Below are 26940 nucleotides of genomic sequence, written 5' to 3' on the forward strand. Positions count from 1 at the left end.
TATCACTTCCTGAGCTGAAAAGACACCTGTCGCATTGCTGGCACCAGACAGGGGGAGGAAAGCAGAGCCTGGGGGAAAACTAATGTTCAGTGTGCTCCGTCCTAAATATTAACCAGGCGCTTCCTGCTCCAAACCTGCTGATGGAAGCCTTTTCCAGATAGACAGAGGGGAGGGAGGACGAACGCCTATCCTCAATGGACAAAGCTGCCCTACTTGTATGGAAGTGACCCCCATGTGTTCTACACGGCCCCCACATTCTCCGTTGTTATTTATGAGCTCACAGAGGTGTCCTTTGTTGGTAAACCATGTTCCACCTGGTTTTGCAGCAGTCTGAAGTGGAGCACAAATGTAAAGGTGAAGCTGGAAATGCCAAAGAGGGGCTAACAGAAAGACAAACATCTAAAGCAGAGTGCATGTTTGCAGTTTAGCTGCCTCCCATGTCAACAGTACTCTTCAAATTTGCACAATGCAACAAAATGTTTCGTGCGGTGACATGCGGATCCTGCACCACTTCAATGGCGTACACATTTGGGTTTTTCACCTAAGAATACACAGCCAACCGTGGCAAATAACTGCACACAAACGGCTGAATGGATGCGACAAAAAGCACAAGACGTTTAGCCAGCCTCCCAAGTCCCCAGATCCCAATCCGATTGAACATACACAGGATGCACCGGAACAAGCCCAGCCAGCAGCCGCTCTCTGCAGCCCACCGGACCGAAACGATTTACTGCCGGCAGCACAGTGAAAGAAACCACAGGACACTCTCAAAGGTCCCACGTCTATACCCACAACATGTTTAAGCAATCCTTCTGCAAAGCCTGGATCAGCTTCTACTCTGTGAATGTTTGCTTGAAGGTAATAAATGGAACTCTGAAGGCATGAAGCCAAAAGCAACTCATTTTTTTAATATTCTAATCAGAATCCCATCTTTCATTCCCAGCAAACATTATTCTTCAACTTTTCAGAATGCTAAGCAGCTTCTTAGAAAGCCCTTGGCTGCTGATTTTGGGGGCAACGTTTGAAGAGGAGCATTTAGAAAGCTTTGAAATTTGCATTACTTGACCTTTCCTAATGGAAACTATGAACAAGCTGTAGCACTTACAAGCTAATTAGGGTTTTAGACCTTGGTAAAAGATGTCTCAAAACCAAATCTCGGGTGGTGCCCTTGTAGCATGGCATGCCTTACCTTTTATGTAATTTATAAAAGAATAAAACAAAAACAATACACCAACAGTCTTTTAACCTTTCTAATAGTATTTTGGTTTTCACTTTTTGACATTTAAAGATCAGTTTGTGCTGAATTAATTTGCCCACTGATACATTTTTCATGAAACCGGATAGAAATGAACCATAGTGAGAAATGCGGATTCCTAAAAAAACGTGAAGCTCATAGTTTTGAGTCCTGCTTCACAAGCTCAAGAAGGTAGATCAGAAATTTTCATTACGCAAGCAGGCAGGCCATCTGGAGTGAATTTAGGATAAAATGCAAAGGACATAAGTTGGCCATTCCCTTATGAGCTGCAGCTATGCTGAATCAGGTCCCTTGGATTTAAGTCTCTTTAAAATTCATGGCACTGAAGAGAACAACCATAAAAACTGTCAGTCTCAGCTTGCATATGGTCAAAGACGCACCTGGGTGTTACTGAGTTTATCCTCAGGCAAGTGAAAGAGGACCAAGAAATATTCGCCTCTTCCCACTTTCCAATTCAGCAGGATGAGGAGCATTTATTTAACCATTCTCTTTGTTGTGCCGACAGTTCAGAGACATCCAATTATACTGCATGTGTACAGGAACGTGCAGTCTTCTCCGCTCAACTGTAAGAGTGCTCGCACACAATGAAAGCAGACACGGTCAATGGATTCTGAGTGAACTTCTAAATCACTTCAAAATATCAAGGTTGAGCAGAGGACTCCAATAAAGAAGAGGAGATGGTTAATATTAACGCCCAGCTGCCCTGGAGGATGCAATGTGATTCAGGAAGGTATGAGGAGGTCTCCTCTGTCTGCACCCCATCTCCTCTCTCTGTGATGATACAGACACAACTCAAATGTGAGGGGCGTCAAACAAGCATCGATTTCTAACAGGGACCTCTCGGGATCAGCATGGGGCTCGGTCTAAGTCATGTCTGCACTTCGGGCAAGGACGCCGTGTGTGGGAGCTCAGACTGGACCGGCCTCTCTCTGCCAGCCACCAAATGAACCGCCACAGCAGGACGCAGAGATCAGAGAGCAGTGGGAGCCTCCTTTCATCTCGTGGGGGATTAGCACTCCCATAGGAGGCAAGTTTACATGAGTGTGTGCGCGCTCACTCAGAAGGATGTACCTTCCAGCCACAGGCTACACACTTCCTTTTCCTTCTGCGCGCTGTGAAACTCCCCTTAGGCCACAAATACACGAGCTTCCTCAGGCAAGAGTGGGATGAAGGAGAAGACATCATCCTTGGGCAAGTTTCCTTAAAATAAACATGAAACACTGTTTGTGAAATCTTTCCTCATGTGCATCAGAGGCAGTTAGAGGCTGAGCTTCACCACTGAGTTCTGAAAACATTCAGACTGTAAAAACATGGTTCAAAACACCCCGTTATTTTTAAGAGGGAGGGCGGGATACACAGCAGCAGCGACACAGAAATGCTGACAAGTGCTTGGGAGTTCTCATTTCATTACACAGAGACAATATAGAGTTTCTGGACAACACAAAAGGGGGGAAAGAAGGGAGACAAGCTGGGGTCATGTGACAACATCCTGGATCATCAGCCTTTTTGCAGTAAACAACACCTAGTTGGCACTTCTTTACACAAGTTCACACCAGTCAGAGGTAAGAAAAGGTCTGCAGCATACACAGAGATGTCAGTGTCGTACTGTAATGCTAAAAACATCCTAACCTCTGCTCGCAGTAAAATAAAGTAAGAACAGCCCCAGCACCTTCAAATAAACTATTCATCAGAAACATTAATGCTCTCTGAACGAGTCGGAAACCTAGAAACCCCATTTCCACATTTGCAGTGCCCTTGAATGCCACACATGTAATTTTTTGTTAAAATGAAACCGGTTATTTTGATTCAAAAAAGGTTTCTTACGCAGCTCAGAAGGAAAATTCTTCACTGAAAATTACCTTTTTACTCAGTATCTTTTCTTATTGCTGATTGTAGAGTCAGTAACAACAACTTGTGTTTTTTTTTCATAGTCAGACCTCTGTAAAAAAAAAAAAAAAAAAAAAAACTGAATTATACAAGAAATGTTATAGTGCACAATGTACTTGTAGTTGGTTTAGTCAAAGAACGCTTTGCCATCAAAAATTGAACCACATTTTCTCTCTTAGCATGAATGGATGCAGAAAACAGAAAGCACAGAGTCAATAAAACATAATTTAAATGTATATTTTATATTTCATTAAGTTTGATCCTGTCCAGGGTTTTTTTACTCCTCTCACTGCAAGATTTAGGATGCGTTTTAACAAACCATTTTTGCATTCCTGGGGTACTTTCAATTTTTTTGTTGCTGAATATTTTTTAAGGTAATAAATAACCTTTATAACTCACAATGACATTTATAGTGTGAACCCCTTCTTGTATATATGGTTCATCCCCTCTTTGGCTTTCAATTCTTAATGTCTAAAGGCTGTGTCACACAGGCACTAAGACAATTTTGTGTATTTATTAGGTTTCGACATACATGCATGATATACATAACTCCTAAGTGTTTCGTGTGTTCGTCATTCGTCGATGTGCGCAGATGTCGGTTAAAAGTTTTGGCCGATAGGTCTTTCTGTTCAATTCAATTCAATTCAATTCAATTCAATTTTATTTGTATAGCCCAAAATCACAACAACAGTCGTCTCGATGGGCTTCGAAGTAAAACATGAACTCAAAAGGATCACGAATACAAAGAGTTCAATAGAAAAATACTAAAATGAACTAACAAACTGACTAAGCTATACTGGCATCCCTGCCCTTAGACCCCCCTTCGCGGTAAGGAAAAACTCCCAAAAAAAACGGATTCCGGAAAAAACGAAGAAACCTCAGGGGTGCCCACATGAAGGAGGGATCCTCCCCCAGGACGGACAGGCGATTTACCAGAAATCTTAGAGAAGAATTAACTTATCTAAATCTACAACTACATATATAAAAGTCCAGCAGACGAGCTTCATCCAGCCGTGGTTGTGGGGACAGTCAAAGGCGCGAGTCGAGCCGGAGACAGGATCCACAGCCAGGTGTAGGAGCAGGAGCAAAGGCGAGGTAAACGGTCAGGAACTGGAGCACGGATAAGCCAACTGGAGTCTGGAAGCACTCCCACTCCCCAGGAGGGGAGAGGAAAAGAGAGACAATACATGAATCGCACTGCACCAAACAGAGGCATGGAGAACTAAATGATAAATTATGATCAAGAATAGAGGAGAGGAAGGGTAGAAGTAAAAACAGGAAAGAGGACAGAACCCCAGTGCACCATAGTTACCCCAGCTTCAACTTCTAGCAGCCTTTTAAAAGAAATAGTTATTATTAAGTTTAATTTAAACAAATTAACATTAAGTTAAATAATCTCTGAATACTAACTAGTCTGACAATAAGCCTGTCCAAAGAGGAATGTTTTCAGTCTAGCTTTGAATGTAGAAACTGAATCGGCCTCTCTTACATGAGCTGGGAGTTTATTCCATAATACAATTATTACTTAAAAATTATACAATTGTGTCAGATTTTTGTGAGATTCATACTAAAATTTGTGACTTTCCACAACAAGTCCATGTATGTCTAATGGACTTTTCATGCTTGAACCCCAATACATAGCTTTTATATTGCACATACGGCGCGCAAAGCACGTTAAAACTACGTAATTGATGCATGTACTTGAAATAAACTGGTGCAAATATGCATCAAACCACTTCAGCTCCAAAATGTCTATAATTTAGTATCTACTTGAAAGCAAAAACACAAGTGGATTTTTTTTTATTATAGTTGGAAATATATTCAGGTGCCAAAGGGTTAATATATATAAAAAAGATTTTCTTTGAGAAATTAAAATGGCTTTTGCATGCAAACATTTTATGAAGTTTATTTCATTAGATGTTTATAGTTTCCAAAAGGTGTTGCGGAGAAAAGATCTCATGTCCTGGAATTCTGGGCTTCCACTATCAAAACTCATGCATATAACAAGACATATTTTTAAGACCGGTTTTGGGCTCTACGTACAAAATGTGTAGCTATTGAAAGCGTGTCAAAAGTTAAGCCAGGTTAAACTTTAACCAATCAGGGACTTGGATTTGGTAGTGATGTATGGATGGCGTCTCTTAATTCACAGAAGTGCCAACTGTTTAAAAACTGATCACGGAGAAGAAATTAATAATTTCGTTTTTTTTTTAAATAAATAACAAAAAACAAATGAACAACAAAACATAATTGCAGTTAGTGCCCAGCTGGAATTGTATAACACCAGGTCTTTCATTCATCGAAATAGGGCAGTGAAAGAAGGAAAATGCCTGGTGCAACATTTCGCACCGTGCCTCTTCCAACTGTAGGTGGCAGACATGCACATTCACGAATGCACAGTTAGCACATTTTTGAAGATGCTCGGTGTGAACATCGCTTCAGTTTTTTCTTCTGGTTTTTTCTCTACATGCAACAACTCCATTTTCTTTTCACTGCTTAGTGGAGCTTTTTCTGTTGGAAAAACAGAAAAAGTCCATGTTGCCATACTGTACAGAGTGTGTGACCGTGGCATCCACACTCAGACCCAGATTGAGAACCACCCAAGTCGGTCTCAAAAATAATTGTGTATCAACACAATGTTGTGTATTTTTGGTGTCAGTAAGCCCTCAATGACACTATGCTTATGTCACTGCTGTCATTCCAAGTAACAGCTGTTGCTAATCTTCCCGCAGTTTTGATATTTCAATAAAAGATACAAGCCTTATACCAACAAAGCTTCAATTGAAAATGCTGTTAGATAAGCAGTCAGAAGAAACCAAACAACTTTACTGTTGGGCAGGATTTAAACAAATTCATTTCAGTTTCGTTATGGTATTCTCAGCCTTCATAAATCCACAGCCATGGTCCTTTTACACGAGTGGAGGCCACATTTTTACAGGCTGACACTTACAGCGACTCACTGTCACAGAACAGTGCATGTGTGTGTGTCATTTCGCACACAAACGCTCCTTTATTGATGTCCCTGTGTTAAGAATAAGGATGACTCGCGCTGCACTCGGTGTCCTGGATACCAAGAACAACCACTCATCTCTAACTGTTCAAAGCTACCTGTCTGCACATATCAAGGTACTTAGTCTTGCTATGGAGGCAATTTAGCTGGATTTATGTCCAGTTACAACAGTCACAATGTGAATACATCACTCCCCATTGCCCATTTGCTGGATCAAAATTGTACAACTAGCATTTGGTCTTGTACAAAGAAGCAATTCTTCCATTTTTGATGAGCGAGTTGTTCTTATAATTGTGTCCTCTCACTCCATAAATCATTTCCTGTGAATATGACTCAGCTGGACACCTTTCTATCCTTACTCCTGTCAATTACTGAAAAAAAGAGCTTCGCATATTACACCATGCAGTTTAAAAAAAAAAAAAAATCTTACTTTGTCTCACCAATGTTCACAGTTTTTGTTGGCGCAGCAGCCCATATGCTGTGTACCCCCAATGCCAGAGTGGACCAGGGTACAAGGCCTGGGCAACAAGCAGCTCATAAATGAGTAATGACAGTCACATTAACATTTGGTGGTAGGGCAGGCTTCGGGGGAGACAGGGAGTGCAGGCGCTCCCTCTGTCTTATAAAACAGAAGCTGATTAATGTTTGATTCTTGCTGGCCTCATTCTTCGAGCAGCACATTGCAGAGCTAATCTGCAGAGTGAGTGAGAGTGAGAGTGATGGAGCTACAGGAGCAGGGAGAAGAAAAACAGTTTGTACGGGTGGAGTTTGGAAGAGGTTGAGCCGGCAATACCTTATATTTTCTCTAACTCCAAAGTGAGAAACACCAGGAGGGCCGAGTAGTTTAATCAATTCAAGCTGAATCTGCGCACGGATATAAAAATTTGTGGAAAACACAGGAAGGTCAGCGAAAGGTACCAGAGAAACCCAAACTTGGAAGCAACAGTGACAATTGACTTCAACTTCCCCCAAAACATTGATATCAGCGGCCTTGTGGATGAGTGTCTGCCCTGAGACTGGTAGGTTGTGAGTTCAAATCCAGGCCTAGTCATACCAAAGAATCTTAAAATGGGACCCAATGCCTCCCTGCTTGACACTCAGCAGTAAGGGGTTGGATTGGGGAGTTAAACCACCAAATGGTTCCTGAGCGTGGTTATGTGTGCAGGTCACCGCTCCCCCAAGAGATGGGTCAAATGTGGAGCACAAATTTCACACACCTAGGTGCGTGACAAGCAATGGCACTTTAACTTGATCTAACTTTTAATCTTAGTCATTTCGTGTTTGTATCCAATTTTCTTTGTATGCATTTAAGCATGGTTAATGCAGCAGATGATCCACGTATATGACTAACATCCCAAAGGAAGAACCTTTACCGGCATCCCAAAGGGCGTTTAAAAAAAAGAGAGCTGAGGACGGAAAGTAGCAAAACCTGTTGGCTTGAGTGTCTTTGGGCAAAAACCTGATCCCTGCCTGATGCATGACGGAGTAAAACTGGAGCTCTGTGGGATAAAAAGGAAAAAGATGATATGCAGTGGTGAACTTTAGGCTATGTCGGGTGGGGGGGTTAAATCTTCTTGAAAATACTGTATCTTCATCAGGCACACTGGATTATAAGGTGCACCGTCATTGAATGGTCTATTTTTAAACTTATGACATATAAGACACACCAAACTATAAGGAAAATTAAGCGGGACAAAACATGGTAGATAAGTCTACCAGTAGGTCAGATTTTAATAAACTGATTTGACAGTAGCTCTAGAACTTGCTTGTTATACGCTACACTTTACCATGTTAGACGCGACAACGGTGTTAGCATAATCCCAATACCTGTAATTCCCAACCTTGTTCACAACACGTAAAAAACAAACAAAAAAAAAAACAGTCCAACATGACTATTCATTAGCATATTCTCAATAAACCCAACCAAACATTTTGACAGAGCACTGCACAATTCTCAAAATCTCTTCCGCATTAGCAGGCACAACCCGAATTGATCTATGTATAAAGCGCTCCGGATTATAACGTGCCTGTTGTTTTTTGAAAAAAAACAACAACAAAAAGATGGCTTTTAAGTTCACCTCAAAGTGCAAAAGATAAAGTTCATGACAGGGTTTTAATGGGTCATTCTAGTCTTTTAGAAGAACTTCCATCTAATTTGTGTCAGTAAATGGACAAAAGCATACATTATTCTTTCTACTTACAAATACTTTCTACTAAACTAAACTCATGCATGCATTGAAAGTACGTGTCTGGTTACAACTGATATCAAAACAGTGTGATGATCCGAGGTAATGTGTCAGGTCTCCTTCTTCACTGTCTCATATAAAACCCAGCTGAATTTTGCTACATTTATTGAAATTAAGTCAGGATGAAAATCTGATAGAAATACTTTGCATTGCCAATGGAGCAGAATAGAAGGTCAGGGACTGCTTAACCCAAAGCCAATATGAAGGTAATACAGTTTGTAACAGAAAGAGCTTGAAGACCAAATATGAAGGTGAAAAAGAGCCCCAAAGCTCACAGATGGTTAAGATTTCTTAAGATTTTTGATCTTTAAACTTGATTTACTCATGAAAACATGCAGATGGTGTAAAAGAATGATATAAACGTCATTTTACTTTAATTGGTTAAAAAGTTAATTGAAAAAACGTGTGAGTTTGCAGTTTCGGTCCAATGTAACCTACTTGTTTAGTTATTTATATAATGTAGAAAAACTTAAAGTGACAGTCATGTTTTTGGCATAAAAAGCAACAGTCTCTGATATCACAATTATTACTTAAGATGATCTGGAGGAAGGATCAGCTGTTTATGAGAACTGGACTGAGTGTTCCCTCCGTCTTGGCGTACCAAACTGGAAGTACCAGCTGGCTCCAAGAAGCAAAAATCTTATAGACTTGTTTTGATAATACAAATATTACTCAGTCATTATTTTTTTCAGAACAATCTTTCTTGCTCTGCTAACTGTTTTTCATTATGTTTTTTTTTTCTTTATTGCAAGTTATTCATGTTATAAACTGACCAATCAGATGGCTGAATAAATGCATGTGGTGCCTGTCGGTCCCGATATTGAGCATTCAAAATGTTTGATTGGCAGATTCTCAAAAGCCTGCTTTGGAGGGGGTGTGGCCTTCCAACAAGCTCACTGCTGATAGGAATGTAGACTCAGGCCGACTCGGACCAGACACCATTACTGACATTGTCTGGTTCCAACATGGCGGCGTCTGTATCACGGAAAAATGGTGACTGGATTGACTTCTTCTCGACTGTTGGAGCCAGAAGTGATGCATTTTCTTTGAGTGACATCACACTACTGTTCCAGTTCAATTATACAGTCAATGGTAGGAAGGGAAATGGTCTTCTACTGGGAAGTGGTGACAATTATTCTGTCACATAAAGTGGCCTTTAAGTTACAATGTTTGCTGAGCCAGGCATTGTGATCCAGAAAACAGCTCCCCCCCCTCATGACAACAGATGAAGAATGATGATCAGTGACAGAAACCAAATGGCAGCTTATGAAGAATAACAAGAAGAGTCAGAAACCAAACAAGAAATTACAAAAGTATTAAAAGCTGAGTTTTTTTTAGGCCTCCTGAATATTTGGTTTTAATCTTTGCAAAAATCAAATAAATAAATGAAGTAATCTTTGAGTATCCACAGAAGCGTAACTTTATTTAATGCCTCTCTGTGCGTAAAATGTCAGTGGCCATATGCCGTTCTGTGTAGCTCACACAGTTGGATAGGGAGCGTGCTTCTCGGCATGATGAGAAAGAAAATTGCAAGAGCAAACTGATTCTGACAGTTACATGGTGAAAAAGGAAAGGAAATTAAGAGTTTGTCATAGGTGAGAAAAATACGCCTCTTTACACTTCACAGAGCACACCAGTGGAAATTTTCCCTCTCCGCTGAGAATACTATAAAGTGCGTTTGACAGTTCCTATTCTGGCTGCAGAGACTGGTAATACTTTGCATCGTTTTACATTGTTATCCTTGAGCTATTTCAGTGTCGACGCCCTCAAGAAGAAAAGATGATTGTCTTTTGTGTGGTGCCCCTACCACAAAAAAGGATATACTAACACAATATTTAATGTAATAACCTTGAATATATCTCATTAGGCAATGTTGCTGATTTCTGCTTTGCTTTATAATGTTAGGAGAACAAAGCCCAGTTCCACTGGATGTCATTTAGGTATCAGGTTGGATGTAAATAAGAAAAATAAAAAAAGGGAGGGGGGAGGGGGGTCAAGTTTTATAAATCTATTAAGGGCCATCAAGCGTATTTGCTAACATAAAGTGAAGTAGAGCTACAGGAAATGTAAAAAAAGGGAAGCCAGCACATTCTGACAGCTCAGATGTTGATCCTGAGCACATGCAGGCAGCTTCAGCTGTAATCTTATACCACAGAGGTGACAGATTAGTTCCATGTACATAAAATGTCTACTTTGCAGATACAAGCTCACAAACAAATACACACATACACACACAGAAATGGAGGCTCATTTGTGCACGCTTACACAGATTCAGTACGTCCTCAAAGTAGCAAAGTAATCTCTGCCTGTAAAGAAATATTGAAAGACGGCTATGATTGACAGGCAAATCGTTCCTACTGAAATACCAATTTAAGTGAGAAAAGCACCAAATGCAGGAGCTGAAAGACAGCCGCAAACGTCTCCTCCGTGTACTTTGCATGAAAGCAAACTTAAGTGTTTTGTGTGCTTTTCTGAAGCCGAGTGTCTGAGGTAAAATGTGCAGCAAAACACACTGACTCTCATTTCCCCTCAAAAAACGTAATACTTTTGTGCAGCCTAAATGTCAATCACACCAAGGGCTGCTCGAGGTCCAGGCCTGGTTTGGATATTAGCTCCACATCATAAAGCCATCCTTCACCAGCTTCACCTGAACTTACAAATGGTATATTTTCAAAGCTGCCACCATGCATTTCTCCAAGGTAGACCAAACAAGCAGCTACAGAATCTAAGGATGCACCAATTGCTCAGGATGACACCTGTAATTGTTCGGTTTTCAGCTTGAAGCTGTCACTAATGATCTGCTGGCTCGTTTGTGTGTTTAGCTTTTTTTTTTTTTTTTTGCAACATAATGTATCACAATTTCACCTTTTTTTAAATAATATTGACTCCTCAAAAGTCTTGTGTTTTTAAGTAAAAGCTGTAAAATAAAATGTAAAATAACATATTTTTAATTTTTTTTCCAAATAATAATTAACTTTAATAATGTTAAGTACTTTTAATGGACTGCAAAATCATTGTAAATTATAGGAACAAATGGTTAGAAAAAAAGAGACCCTTTTCAAAACTTCCAGCAGTGCCAGACTTAACGAGGGTGACACAGTTCTGTGAATACTGGAACATCTGTTTTAATAGTATAGTAATAGTATCTGCTGCATTAAGCATATAAACACAGAATCTCAAGATCATAGTCATAAAGGTTAGGAAATGTTCAGATCGTCATAAGACAACCCCAGCAGTCTAAGCCTGTAGTAGCATGACTAAAGGAATGGCGCAGTGGGAGAAATACAGAGCTAAACCTTGAGTGCAGAGCAAGACCCCGTTGTTGACAACCAAAAAGTGACCACGTTTTCCTGTTTTTTGTTCTTCTGGGGGGTATTCCAGGAAGTATGTTTAAACTAGCCTGAGTTTAACCCTGAACTCTGGCTGAAATCCGCCTGAACTTGCTTACTCTGGGTATGTCGGTTCCAAAAGGCCGGATATGAGTTGGCGTTATTACGCTCGACTTGGTAACCCTGGGTTAACGCACGTGCACAGCAGGTACATAAAGACATTCTCAATAGATTGCCGATTTCTGGAGTCACCATGGAAACGCGTGGAGAAAAAAAAAAAGAAAGCGCGACACTTGAGACGGGAGTAAGACAGAGTCTGAGATTTTAATGACGGCGTATAAAAATTATATGTCCATCAAAAACGTAACACGGCTGCATCATCAAAAGAAAAGAGTTTCTGTTTGGAGAAAAATAACAGACAAAGTAAACGCACGAGTTTCTGATCTTGTTTCCATTTTCCTTGTGATGAAAATAAGAAAATCCTCAAGATGGTGACATTTTATTTTAAAGAAAGGATTAGCTGATCTGTCTCCACCTGTTGCCCTCATGCAAGAATTAATTGCATGAGTGCACCTTGCTGTGGTATAAGATTACAGCTGAAGCTGCCTCATAATTATGAATTTCCAGTTAGTAAAATTTAATGACTGTAGACAACAAACTGCTTTTCCACTGGTATCAAGTCAAGAGTAATTCTAAGTAAAACTGTCAATCATTTACATATGTTCTAATATTTTCCTCTCTAGTACAGTGAAATACATCTCTGACAGATTACAGACAAAGCGGATTAGACCATTTTTTGTTTGGCTGCAGAAGAGTTTCTCGTTTGCGATTCACCTTTATGCTTGGGAGATGTGTGAGGACAAGTCTGATGCACACAGGTATTTTACTATCCTCTCAACATAAAACCATATTTTATTTTTGTGTACAGAGATAGCATTAGAGCACACAGCTCAAAAAAGCGAGGAGAAAAGGAAATTTAAAAATAGTAATGACCGTTTGTGTGCCATCTGTTTTAGCTGTTGAAAAGAAAATCCCAGCTAAAAGTCATAATTTGTTCATGTCTAATAAAACGTGCTCATGCTTCTTTTCAGCAGGCATTGTAATTTAGCTGCTGGTAACAGGCAGTGGCAATTGCCTTTAATAATGCTCAATAGCCTCTAATTTGTGCAGGGATTTGCAGGAGCCGGGCTTGTCTCGCGGGCTCTTAATGCGGCTGTGCAGTCCAGCCATGTTCCTCAGAGAATGGGCTGATGTGCCAGGAAGTGCCGCAAAGAGTAGACAGATGTAAAAGGGAGAGCTGGAGAGTGAGGTCTCCCACAGTTGACAGTGATAAAGAAAGAGAAAAATACTCATGTGTGAAACACAATTTCCTGTTCTCTAGAATGCCATAGATTGTTGGTCTAATTAACCTCAGGAAGTGTTGCTTCGTTTGACTTTTTCTTGGTGTTGATGCATGCATACATTGGTCGAGTTCATTTGAAAAGCTGACACAAAAGTAAAAAGTGACATTTGTGCAGCACATTTGAAATGCTCAGCAACTGGTTTTAAGCCTTTCCCATAACAAGACTCAGCATAAAGATGGCAGCATGCGGTCAACAACCAAAATGAGTGAAAGTGAAGTGCCTGCAGGAGAGAGGAGCTGGCCCTCTGTTTCCTCATTTGTAGTCCCTGAACTTCAACAACCAGCCCTCAACCTTGCTAGTTCCAGTGAGCTTCCTGTCTGCTCTCATCGACATCACTTAAAGAAGACTTTTCTCCTGAAACACACAGATCAGGCTTCATCTTTCTGAAACATGTAATCCTACGGGAAAAGACAGACTCTCAGCCATTAGGCAGCGTCTTCAGTGCCTTGACTCTCCCGTCTCAGTCTTTGTAGCGAAAGGCTAGAGCAAAGCTTGTTTCCATTCAGCTGGGAGAGCTGCTCAAAGATGCAAGATCAAGCAGCTCCAAGAATTTTCTCCTTTCTTATCCAGAGAGACGCTTGAAAATGTCTCAATGTTTTTTGCATTTCTTTTTTTTTATCTTGGAGGGGGAGAAAATGGCATCCAAAAACTCCTCTTAGGTTTCCAGGCTTGACAGCATTTTTGGAGAAAGGTAAAAAATGTGAAAAATGGCACATCTAATATTGGGCAGAAAATAGGTGACTTTCACCGGCAACAGGCTGCCATTTTTATCCTTGTTTGTTTTCTTCCTTGCTGCCTTCTCTCCAAGCAAATATTCTTGCACAAACCATCTGCCGTGCAGGCCCTGTGTGACTCTACTTCAAGAGTTCTTAGTAACTGTCTTCATCAGCTGAAGATCTGCTGCAGAAAAACAGCTTTAATTGGTGCTGAGAGGGAAGATGGACCGAAAGGGTGGCATGCCTTTAAAAAGTTTTCAAGAAAATACTTGCATTGATCAAGAAGAATGATTTTAAATGTAAAGAACATCAATAAACATTGTCAGATAATTAATAACATTGTGACGATACATTGGTACAAATATGTGAAAATGGGAAACATGCCCTTGTTTCTTTTATTGCAGTTGCATAAAAATAAATCCATTTGTCCCTCTAAAATTGCCAACTGCAATATTTCAAAATGCCCTGTCAATACAGATGAACCTAAATCTGATGGACTAACTTCATCACTTTGCAGATACAACAAAACATCCAAACAGTGTTGAGCCACGTCCAGGATAAGCAGCTGCAAAACCCCCCACCTCCCACTTCCAGTCCTTTTTTTTTCCTCTCTTTGTGCTGTCAGTGCTCTTCGTAGCCTGTGTTGTTTCAGTTGGGCTTTGAGAAATTAGCTTCTGTTGTTGCTCTAGCTTTGGAGACATTTCACAACCCATTAGCTGCTCTTTCAGCCCCAACAGCTACTCAAAACCAGTGAAAGAAAAGAGGCAAAGAGAAGGAGGGGTGGGGGTGAGTGCACAAACAGCATTTCAAATAGTGCTTTTAGTACAGATATAGTTAGTTTAGTGGAACAATGGATATCACACTTTCTTCATATACTGGAAACGAAAGGATTCTGTCAAGCATGTCTTTGCAGCTCTATAAGAAGTGAACCACCCCACTCATTCCTTTTGGCAGCAACTCATTAATTAGATTGATAGTTTTGCAGAGTCGTACAAATGCAAATTGTGGAATATACAATCAAAACATTAAATCTTCATTATTACGCAGTAGCCTTTAAGGGAACACCAGCACACTAAGTAAACTGAACTCCGACAACCACAAGAAGCTCTTGATTATCCTCCTAAGAAAGATGTAAACTACTTTAAGTCCCATTAGTTGTCACACACCCAGGTGTATGTAATTTATTCTCCAGCTTTACCTGGGGAGTGGTGAGCTGCAGACACAGCCGTGCTAGGGGAACCATTTGGTGGTTTGGGTGGTTTAACCCCTTCATGCTGAGTGTTTTTAGTCTTTGGTAAGACCTGACCATGGATTTGAACCTATGACTGTCCGATCTCAGGGTGCACACTCTACTCCTCCCCCCTGTTGTTCCAATTGTAGGGGCAATTTGAAGCTATAATGGTGTCCGAAAGTGTTTTTTTTTTGTTTTGTTTTCTTTTTAAGGAGACAAAGTGGTGGCCATTCCTCCGCCAATAGGGTGATTGGCGTTGTGCCGTGGCGCGGAGGAGAAACACATTTCTTCATGTGGGTGTGCTCCGAAGTAAGTTATCACTTAAATGTAAGGTTTCAGTTTTTGCAAGACTTTTTTTAAGTTTTAAAACCGACGCTATGTAATTTCTGAGGAATGGCAGCTTCAAATTTGAAGCCCCCTTATTTTTTTCCATATCTTTGCACAGTACTTAACCTCACTTTCTAAAATAGTTTTATAGAGAGGCTAATTTAGCCATGCAATGACAATATCAGCAGCTCTTGGCGACCTGCGTATGTGCTGTACTGTCTGTAACTGCAGAAACGCTGAGACAAAAAACAAAACGGGGTGCAGAGGGTTTCTTGTTAAACAGCGCACGAATTTGTGAGCGAGGCTTAAAACTTTGACAAAAAAAAAAAAAATGGAGTTCTCACGTGCAAATGTTGCACAAAGTCTTCAATGACAACAATTGGCCAATGTAGAGACCATGACCCCAACTGTTCACACAAGCTGGTCGCCCTTAAAGACCCACGATGATGAAAATTGTGGATTTTGTGCTTTTAACGTGCTTGTGGTGTTTTTGTGATGGCGATGGGCATTTATAAACAAAATTAAGCTTAAAATAGCATTTCTGAGTACAAAAATTGCACTTGTAAAATGCAACAAAAAGGAAACTGTCCTAGAAAACAACACTTTTTTTTTCATTTTGGCTAAAAACCGCATTATCATAAATAGCGGACCACTGGGAACACTTTTGAAATGGATCAAAGGTGATCAGAGTAGGACTTTAACGAGTCTGGTTTCACTGAAAGCTCCTTCCTAATCTACCTTTTAGAGGGGTTTTTCTCTCCACTGTCGCCTATTGCTTGCTGTGTATGAATATTACACAAAATCACTTCTATATTTTCTGTTGGGCACTCATATTGCACAATTAAGACAATCTGGAATAATTTGAACTCTAACAGTGGTAAGTATTAAAGCCAGGTTTAATGTATCTTGCTTTTTTGCGGCACCTTGAGACAACCTTAGTTATAAATTGGCACTTAATAAATAAAAATACATGAATGTCATAATGGACACAAATGAGAATCTGACAGTATCACAGTGGGAACATCAGGCTAGCACCTTTTTTTCTCCAGGCAGTCACAATTCAATTGAACAGATTTCAGGTTTTCTGCTTCACAGAAACTGAAGTGGGACTGTTTTGAGATGCATGACCAAAGGTTGCAATCACTCTGATGGTGGCTGTAGAGAACTTCTGATGCACAGATATTTTTTAACTTGATAAAACACTCGAGTGAGACGAAAGCAAGGCCCCTGTGACTTGCTTGAAAGTTGAGAATACCTGCACTATGAAAACTGCACAGCAAATGTTTGCAACACAATGAAAAAGAAGTGTTCGGGGAAAAAATATATAATCATTGGGGGGAAAAAAGTTTTATTTTTAAAGTCGTGGCATTTTATGTACATTCAGCTGAATATCAGCACTAATGTTGGAAACAGTTCTATTGGACTCTATGCTGCTTTTTAAGTATTTTTAACACCCTAGAAAGTGGTTAAAGTAAGATGAGTTTCAACTGTCTTCATATTTTTCCACTGTAGGATCTCGAGCCAAAAAAAAGCAGAGATCTGAAGAAGGCTGTTCTCTTTCAGTCAGTTTCAGCTCTGTTGCATTATTTTAGAAATAGCAGGCTGTTGCAGGCTCCGAATCAAAACTGTGAGCAGAGCAGAACAAATGATGGTTTGCTTTCTTATCAGAGCACTGACACTTTTAAGAACCCTACCCTCTGAAATCGTTGGAAATCCTTAGCGTCTTCCAACCTCTCAAAGGTTTGCTGGTTTGCCTTACAGGCCTTATTTGGCTGTGTGGACATTAATAAAATGTCTGAAAACAACACGCATTGGATTGTTTATAGCTAGTCAGAAAAAATCTTGAATGAAACCTACAGCTAGAAAATAAATCCCCATGCCTTTCGATATAAGGAAAACTACACCAGCAGATGGTTGGAGAAAATCAAAAAAACCTTGTGCCCTGCATGCTGTGTTTTGGCCATGGCAGGGTAAGGTGTTTTCCAGTGAAGTTGACAGGCTTGAACAATTTGCACGGCTGGCGGAAATAAAACCATAATCAATCTGGAGATTATAGATAAGGGCACTAAAACCAGCCAAGCACAGCGTTTTCTCTTATCGCAATTACACCCTGCCCTCCTGCCTCAGGTGCAGCCAATTAAGCTGCGAGAGGATGCTCCTGCAGCCATTTTACCTATCATAAAACTATTCCTGCTGAGAGAGGAGAGAAGTATGTTAACGGCAGCAAAGAAAGAGCTCTAGTGTGAGTTTATACTGCAGGCAGGTATACTGTTAAAATCTCTGTTGGAGTTTGTCCAAAAGCGCACACACAGGTGTGAAAGGAGAAAAGTGGAAGCCGTGATGTGTACACTTTGGTGAATGATGAGCACTGGACTGGATTGCTTCCCACTGACTGCGTTTCATAACAAGAACAAGGGCACAAGGACCTTGCCCTCACCCTGCCTCCACTCAATCTCCCCTCTTTTTAATCTTTTCATTACTCAGCCCTCCTTCTTTCTACTCGTTATTGTGGAACATCACTCACATTATGTAATTACTCAGCAGGATGCTACAGTAAAACAACACATGTGAGGAAGTAAAGAGAGCTCATGTTTAAATGGCAGAGCAGCAGACATTGTAGAAAGGCACTGATGAGGTCAAAATTCGAGATTCCAATGAAATATTTGCATATTTTGTCGGCACTTCCCTGTTCTTCTTGAAGCTGCATCATATAGAAATGAGGCACAGCTGCTGGCTTTGGAAGAAGAAAAATAAATAAATCAAATCTATGCAAACATGGAAATGAAAAAAAGAATCTGAAATTTTCAATCTGAATCAAAAACTAACACTTTCCCCTCGTCAATTTGAAGCTTGCTGGCGTGCAGCATGAGGTGTTTTGTCTGCACCGTATTTGACTCGGCAGTTTTGCCACCAACGTATCATCACTCAGGACGTGGGGAACCAGATTGGGATCACTTTTCATTTTTTGGGCTCAGTGCAGTACTGACACTGATGAAGACATACAGTGGGAGCAGCGACAGAATATAAAGCTGTGTGACAAACAAGTGGCTGATTCAGGTGCTGCGACAACCAGACGTCTGGACAAAGCGCTCAGATTTGCGCACACAGGATGCCAATATAAAGGGGACAGAACTGCAGATGGACTCCCTTTAAGCTGTTTGTTGAAAAGATGAAAGTGTTTCTTCAAGCACAAGAAGCCATTACAAAAAGCACAACAGTCAGGAGTCAAATTCAGAACTAAATGAGAGACGACTACAGTGGGGGAATCCATCTCCCCTTCATTCAGGCCACAAAGTGATTTGTTCCACTCTGGCTGGAAAGAGACAAAGTGAAGAAGCTGCTCCCTCTTGGCTTCTTATTGAATACCTTTGGAGTCAAAAGGGGGTAAATTGACTAAGTGGGTTGAGGCAAAATGCGTGTAGAGAAAATATGCTAAATTTAAATTCGGATTGGCCACATGGGTCTGTAGATGCTGCTTTCATAATTGCTTTCACTTGATGTTTTTCTCCTCATTTCAATGTTTGCTGTGACATGAAATGTGATGAAGAGGAAAACAGATTCCTGTTGATGCAAATGATGTTTGTGACTCTACGCTCTCCCACTGAGGCCAACAACTGAGTGGTTTCCTTCCACTTCAGTGCAAACAGCTACTACGCCACTGCTGGCGAAGTCCTCGCACAGATGGCTCTGAATTACAGAAGCATGCAGCTGCAGTACTTACCACGTTGGCTGGACAGGGCAGTATCTGTCAACGAGAAAAAGGGAAGGACAGAGGAGAGACGATGTTAAGAAACACAACTAAGCAACGAAAAAGACATTTTTTTAAGAATATATTAAAACGCTTCAACATGATCAAACAAAGATAACCTCAGTATAAAAAAAAGAATTTAAACTATATTTCTAAATACAGTGTTTCCTCGAAATATCATATTTTGCCTTTCACTGTTTGCTGTTTCACACTTTATTTTCAGTGGGCCTTTGCATGCTTTCTCTCTCTCTCTCTATATATATACAGTGTGTTTTGCGTCATGATTGTCTGTTGATCTTGTCAATCCTTCCCTCCAGTGCTGTATCTCCTGTGTCTCAGTACAGTTGGCCAGAGTGACATAAATCTTTAGTCGCAATCACATCTTTGTTTTCATTCTCTAATACTGGACTTTTTTCTAAGATGGTATGATTTTTGAGAGTTGAAAAAACAGAAAAAAAGTGTGAAAATGTTCACGTCTGACTGTAGTGAGGGGTTTTACAGCCTTAAATCATCTTCTTTGCGAGTTTTTTATGAAACATATCCCCCGCGATAAATGAGGGAACACTAACCACAGATTTTTGTCAATGAGGACATGAAATTAAATCCAGTTTTACCAGCTGAGGGAAAATAATTGCCCATTTTTTAAAAGCCTTAATTAAGTGTGTTAATAATGATTTGGCGATGGATTGTGATCAAACACGTTTTTGGTGACCAGACTTTAGCTTCACCTTCCACATTCAGGTCTGATTACAGTCAGATCTGTCGAATCAAGAAATTCAATTAAAGTGAAAACACACTAATCTGCCATCTGAAGAAATGTAAGAACAGATATGAAGCCAAAGCTTGGACTTTACTTCAGTCTGAAAAATATACAAAGGCCTTTCTAATGCTAAAAGGTATAGATGGAAACTTGAACCTATGTTGAATCTTCAGAGGAGGATATGTTAGACCAAAATAACGATCATTACAGAAGCAGAGCAAAAAGTAAAGACCTGCAGGCATCACCAGACTCAGTGATGATCAGAGTTCACATTTCAACAGTCAGAAAGAGGCTTTTGGACAAAGAATGGATCAATTGTAAAGTTCAAGGAGAGAGACACTGCTGAGTAGAAAAGACTCACAAAGACCCCACTCACATTTGACAAAAAATCTGGATTATCTCCAAACAGTTGGAAAAATAAACTCGTAAGGACTGATGGGAAAAGAAGATGAACTTGCTGGAAGGCTTGCTGCCATGATCTGCAGCAGGCTCTTTCCTGCTCTACTGTGGCTTCACCCTCCACCTGTGTTGTCTAATCATGTTCATGAGTTCCACCTGTGAGCCATGGTATTCCAGACAGACAATTTCACCCCTCTGCCAGTCCCTTGTACCTCTCCTCACGTTCCAGCCAGTGTATTAGTTTCTATAGATTTTCCCCCCCATCTGTTTCTGACCCTGTCCTGTCCCAGGTTACGATATAGTCTGTGCCCCTCTGTGTATGGTTTTGCGTGTGCTCCCTTGTCAAGAGTGTTTGCTCTAGGATTATGGACTATGGATTTGTTTGCCTCTTCTATTGGATTCCTGTGTATAAACTTCTGCTTTCCTCGACTTTGGATTTGCCATTGCTATTTTCCTCCAACTATCTCAACATGAGCCGCTGTAGTTTTTGGATTCCTCATCAGATGATGTCATCCCCTCTGCGAGCTCCTTTCTTCAATGGGACCTTTATAATAGAAAATTCCCAGCTACAGAAGAGACATTGTTCTCTTTTGGACATTTACTGACTATTTTTCTGGTTGTGCAACTGGTTGTATAGATAAACCTGGTCCTACCAAGATATCCCAATAAGTATATTTTATTCTTGTGTTGAACTACTTTAGGTTGTCCAACAAAGATTTTCCCACTTGCTTTCAAAGTTGAATAAACGGCTTCTCATAAAAACAAATCACAGCAAGGTGGTGGGAGTGTGATAACCTGGGGCTGCTTTAGGATGAGGACAATTTGAATGAAAATAGACTCCTTATTTAATGCTGAGTCCTAATTTGACTGTGTTAATTTAGAATCTTGATTTAAGTTAGTTTTTACATTTTTTTTAATGAGCCATCGAAATGCTTGGCTCAGCAGAGATACTATGACACAATGCTAGGCAGCTGTTCATGCTAGAAAACATTTAATTACCAAAGAGCAGAACAGGTTTGCAACAACGGCTGAATGTCAAAAACAGGCCTCCTGCCCTCCTAATGCAGCAGTTTTTTTTCAGAGGGTGTTTTTCTTCTCAGTAAGCTTTATGTCTCTTTTTTCATTGCTGACATTTTTAATCCCAAAAGCCTTTAAGCTGCCCGAAAAGTAAACTAATGCAAATTGTGATCACACACGCTTCATTAGTGAACTATAACTTTCAGGAGCATTAGTGACGGCTCCATTACTTCTCTGAGCTCCTCTTGTGTTTTTCAAAATCAAACTAAAGCGTGGAAGGAAGATGTGGAGGAAATTATTTCACTTTTGCTGCAAACTGGTAATGACTTGACTTGAGTCTTTAAATGCAGAATACAGTTCTGTTCAAATAAAAGAGTCTGAGATAAAGTAATCAGTTGGAGAGTTTCCTACTGCAACAAGATCTGTTTAAAACTCTTTATCTCTTCAGTAAATCAAAACCTATCTGTGAAGAGTTTCTGGACGGCAGGATAACAGTTGACCCCTCTCATCTTTTTTGGCACCTGTTTGGTTGACGTGGGGCTTTTTGCTTGAGTTCTTAAAATGTTGTTCACATAAGGAGAACTTAAAGGGAGAAGAATAAGACACTGTAAATCCACTTAAGTGCTGAAGTTCCTGAAGACAGATCTAAATTGTCTCCTAAATTATTAAACTCTGAATATAAAATGCACTTCAAATTAAATCCAATTAAAAAGCTCCAGTAGCTAATTAAGTTACTCTAAATTTCTCATGTTGTATTTTTTTTTCTTGTCCTCTATATGTTTATCTTTTTTACTATTTCCTTGGTTTTTGCATGGGCTGTCAGGGCACACTGTAGTGATCAATGATACCCACAGGCACTAATGAGTTGTGCTTTTCCTCGCTCACATCTCTTTATAAAAGCCCTTTAAGTTCATCTGAAAATCTCTGCAACTTTTTGACATGTTTACAAAAGACACAGAGCTATCTAAATGAGAGTTTTGCTTGCAGACAGTCTGACTGTCTCCATTCGCCTTCACTGTGCATAAAGATGCTCCTCGCCATCCCAATAGAAATTTTGCTTCGCACATGCTCAATTATTCATCTCCCTCTGTCAAGAATTCAGCCTTGCTAGCACTTGCCAGTATCCCCAACAAATTGGCAGGCAGTCGTGTATTTGGCATATGGAGCAGAGCAGTGCTGCTTTCCCCCCCTCAGCTGCCCTCCGAGCGTGTATGAGTTGCACAGTGACACACATCAACACACACGTGCACACCCCAGCCCTCCTGATCACGGAGCTGCTACTCTGAGCTGAGGCTGCTTTACCTTTTGTAACAGGCTTAAAGAGACGTCGTCATATCACGAAAGCGCCGCATTTACACCAGAAATATGAACTGTGACGACTGAGTGAAAAAACAAGTAATACAACATAAATACACTTAAACATAAATACTAATAGACAAAACCCTCAACAGGAGGAGAGTTGTGAGCAGGTGGGCAATGATTGTGGCAGCAAAAAGAAGAGCTTCTTCTGCTTTGTCTTTAACTATTCTAATAAATATTGAAAAAAATGTGAAAAAGGGGCTCATTCTTGCCTATAACCGAAAGAACACAAAGGACTGCCACTGTTGGTCAGCTAAAAAGGACAGTGGGTCAGTCTGCTGAAAAACAATCACCACTTTTTCAGTATTCTGTTACATTTTTCACACCTTCAAGCCTGCATTTATTTCTAACTATATGAAATATATTCTTTAGTGTTTTTTTTTCTGTTTAAAGTGATGCTAAATTAGGTTGAGTCCTGGATTTAATGGTACGTTGCAAATTGGCGGCATCTGGCGTGAAGAAAATAATCTCTGTTCACCAAAGAAATATTTAGATGCAAGCAGGCATGTGAGACACTTGGGTCAGTGTGTTTTCAGGTAACAATTGTATCTAAGGTGTGTACTTTGGCTCCTTAAAAGGCTGTGAGGGCTTGCATCCCAGTAAAACAGTCTGATGAAAGGAAAACAAGAATTAGAAAAGGAGGGCTTAAAAACCCACAAAATCTGTAAAATGTAAAATGGAGTCCCAAAAATGTAACTGACTTAGGACCGATGCCTGAAAGTGGCAAATAGTCAGTCTAATTAGAAAAAACTCTGAAAAAAAAACAATTCAGTACATTTACCACCAAACCTCAATTAATTTTAGCAAATATTGATTCACCTCAAAACTGAAGAAAACTTGAAAAAAGTACAAAAAGAAAAGACAGTTTTTATAGTCAGTGACAGGTGAGAGAATAAAAAAGAGCATTTATTGATGGCATAGTGTTTGCAGAGAAGTTGTTTCATCAAAGTCTCCAGCTGAAATTCTCTCAAATAACAACGGCAAGGCTCTGCTTATTTACTCAAGTCTGATATATATAATATTTAGGGACCATGAAAAAAAAATTCAAAGCTGGATATAGTTTAAAGACTCACTTAGATGAAAATCATGTTTTTGGTATTTTTAACATGTTCTTTTGGAATCAGAGGGCGGTCGACCTCTGATCGGAAGATTGCAAGTTTGATTCCCGCCTTGCCCGCCCATATGTCGAAGTGTCAGACACCAAACCCCTCTTTGCTTCTGGTGGAATGTTGTGTAAATGTGTGTGTGAATGGGATTGTGACTGCAAAGCGCTTTGGGCCTTTGAAAAAGGTAGAAAAGTGCTCTAAAAAGTTTACGCCATTTACCTTATACAACATATAATGGAATTTAAGCTTAAAATTGTTCTTCTGAGTATTAATTTATTCAAATCGTTGTAAATCAAGAGCCATTGGAAAAAGCTTGTAGCTGTGATGTAGGTGCCAAAGTCACCGGACAACAAGCTCCCTGCTCTGCGTCATTCCGATTCATCCACTTGCAGTCAAGTAGATCCATGTCTGTCTTTGTTTTCCTTATCTTGGCATCAGGCTCAAAGCTGTACGGCTGGATAGCTCAGTTATTGCTCACCATTGTTTTTGCAGCAGTAATACTAGGTTGGGCTTTTAAGGATGTAAGCCAGTCAGAGAGAGTGTTAACAGATAAATGATGGTAATAATAATAGTTAAAAGACATTGTCTTGATGACCAGAGTCAGTCATTAATAATGAGTTCATCTTTAGTGGCAACACTGCATAGGTAACTGTAAAGCTGAAAAGATCAAATCCCCTGAGGTTTCATAAAGATTTGTGACCAAGGTCTAGCAAGAACCCCACTTTACAGGCATTTACCCATGTAGACTGTTTTTTAAGCTGCAACTGCTGCAAGTCTGAGTTTCTAAACAGCCATATTGAGCAGTTAAAAGGAAGTTTAGGTAATGCTTAACGTGTCTCTACTCTAACATTTCTGTTTGACTTGCATCAAATATAAATCTTCTGAATACAATGAAGCAGCTTAGCTTTTGTAGAGCTGTGACGGAAGTACAAAGGGAATGTTATTGTGTCAGTCTGAAAGCCAAAATGTCTGTTGCAAAAATGGGTGAGGAAACGCAGCTTATATACAGGCTAGATCTGATACCTTACAGTGCAAACAGCTATGGCAGTTGGCATTGATGCTAACACAGTTTTCTGAGTATTTGACACATCGACAAAGTAAACATTAAAGCTAAAGCTATGCTCTGTGTTTGCGTTTTAAAATTGTTTCCAGCACCCTTTTGCTTCAGGGTCTCTTTTTTTGCAGCAACAAAAAAGTGATCATTTTAAGAATGTTACTTTATCTACTGCATTTGTGCACAAAATGTACTTCCACATTCTTTTGGTCTTACGAATAAAGAAAGTTTTCCATTTCTTACTAATCATAACCTGCAGCTAAAATCCTAAACTATGATCAACTGTTTTTTTTATGCTAAAAGCACAAACAGAAAAGCAGCCAAAAGTGAGAAGATCAGAAGAGAGGCACAGACAGAGCATGTTTGTCAGATGACTTTGAAATAACCTTTGGAAACCTACAAAGGCACCATGATCCTGCTGTCAGCCTGGGCTAAAAAGTCTGAAAACATTCAAATGTTACTTCATAAAAATGCAGAATCTGGAGAGTGGGTTCTGTGCAGGTGATATATGTTTGCTTGCACGTGGGCTTCAACCTTACATCATAACTGATGTCAAGCTGGAATCTTTCTTTAGAGACATTAATAAACGCATGGTCCAGTTTTCACAGCCTTAAAAGCACAGCAGACTTTGTGTGGTCTGTCACCGCAATCATTCCAACTTTTATTACTTTTTAGGTGAATACTTTCTGTTTTCTCCCCAACTCTCTGCGACCTTTTCTTGATCACAGTCATTTTTCTCTTTCCGCTTGACTTAGATCTTTAATTAAGTGTTCATTGCTGTGAATAGAATTGGTCAAAGCAAACTGATGCAGAATCCCACTTCTTATTGACTCCTTTTGAAAGTTGGAGATATTAATTTTACTAATGACATAAAAAGGAACACTTTGAAGATGAAGGGAAAAAAAAATAATTGCTTCGTCGCCCATTTAACCTCCCTTTTAGCACTTACCTAGAGAAATTCAGATCTGTTTAACAAAGTGTTGCATTGGTAATATTGTAGTATTGTAAGACTATTTGAATTGGTATGCCCCCTCCACTCCTGAACACGCACATACACACTTAACCACCTGCCGTGCGAACAAGTGAGGATTCAATATGAGCACGCATGCAGATGCGTCCTCATGCCAAGTCTTCTTGTTACTTTCGTGATGACTAATAACCGGCGAGCAATTTCAGCTAATAAATAATACATTTAAGAGTCTAATCAAATTGAACAAATGAGTATGTCTAGAAAACTATTAATCAGAGAGCAAACGTGGATTTACAAATATAACACTGGCACAAACAATCAATTATTCATAAAGTGAATGCGGGGTAAGTGGGCTTCTTCCCGGGTGAAATGCTGCCATAATTGGGGTGGGACTACAGGAGCGCTGGCATGTGTGTGGCTATATGTGTGTGAGCCTTTGTATCTTCATGCTAACAAACACACACACACACACATGCATTTGCTTCCCCCGTGCGACAAAATTCCCCCAAACACGACAAGAGCAGGCAGCGACGGCTCATTACTGCCTAATGAGTTGTCTGATTAACGTAGAAAATAAAGGCCCATTGTCAAGCACTGTATTTTTATTTTGATTAATTGTTGTACTGAAGTGACTGAAGGGAGGCACGGCGACCTGGTCCACAAATCTTTGCCTGTAAGAGGTTCTTGCACTGAAAACCTGAAGGTATATTTATAGCACCTGGCCAGAAAGGTCTGACTGCAGACCAGCAGAGATGTATAATTATGCTGCGTTTAGTTCTTGGAGTGTGCAGGCTGTGAGGGTTGGGATCCACTGATGCCCGCAGATGCTGATGCCTGCTAATGACTCCAGTTTCCTGTGCAGACAGGTGGTTTTTACTTGGGTGTGCTTATTTGGTATTTGCTTCTCAATAAAATAATGAGAAATACATTTCCTGAAAAAAATTGCAAAAATCTCTTTTTGTGTGTTTCAAAGAAGTTGGTTACTCAGAATGTCTGAAGCTGCAAACTGAGATTAGCATTCATTGGTGCTGGAGTGCCAGCAAGCCACACTGATCAATAATTTTAACTACAGCCTTGTTCAGACCTGGTGTTAACAAATGTCCTTTGTGATAAAATCACAAAC

General features: G+C 40.0%; 1 protein-coding gene across 2 annotated transcripts in view; it reads right to left on the reverse strand.

Annotated features, from left to right (window-relative positions):
- LOC101161393 (cadherin-4) overlaps nt 1–26940 on the reverse strand; it is a 263505-nt gene that overhangs the window by 140580 nt on the left and 95985 nt on the right. For both annotated transcript variants that reach the window (XM_020703448.2, XM_004069077.4), the window contains exon 3: nt 19126–19149. In XM_020703448.2, the coding sequence (XP_020559107.1) occupies nt 19126–19149 (24 nt within the window). The remainder of the gene's footprint in view (nt 1–19125; nt 19150–26940) is intronic.

The sequence above is a fragment of the Oryzias latipes genome, chromosome 5, assembly GCF_002234675.1.
Source record: "Oryzias latipes chromosome 5, ASM223467v1".
Lineage (NCBI taxonomy): Eukaryota > Metazoa > Chordata > Actinopteri > Beloniformes > Adrianichthyidae > Oryzias > Oryzias latipes.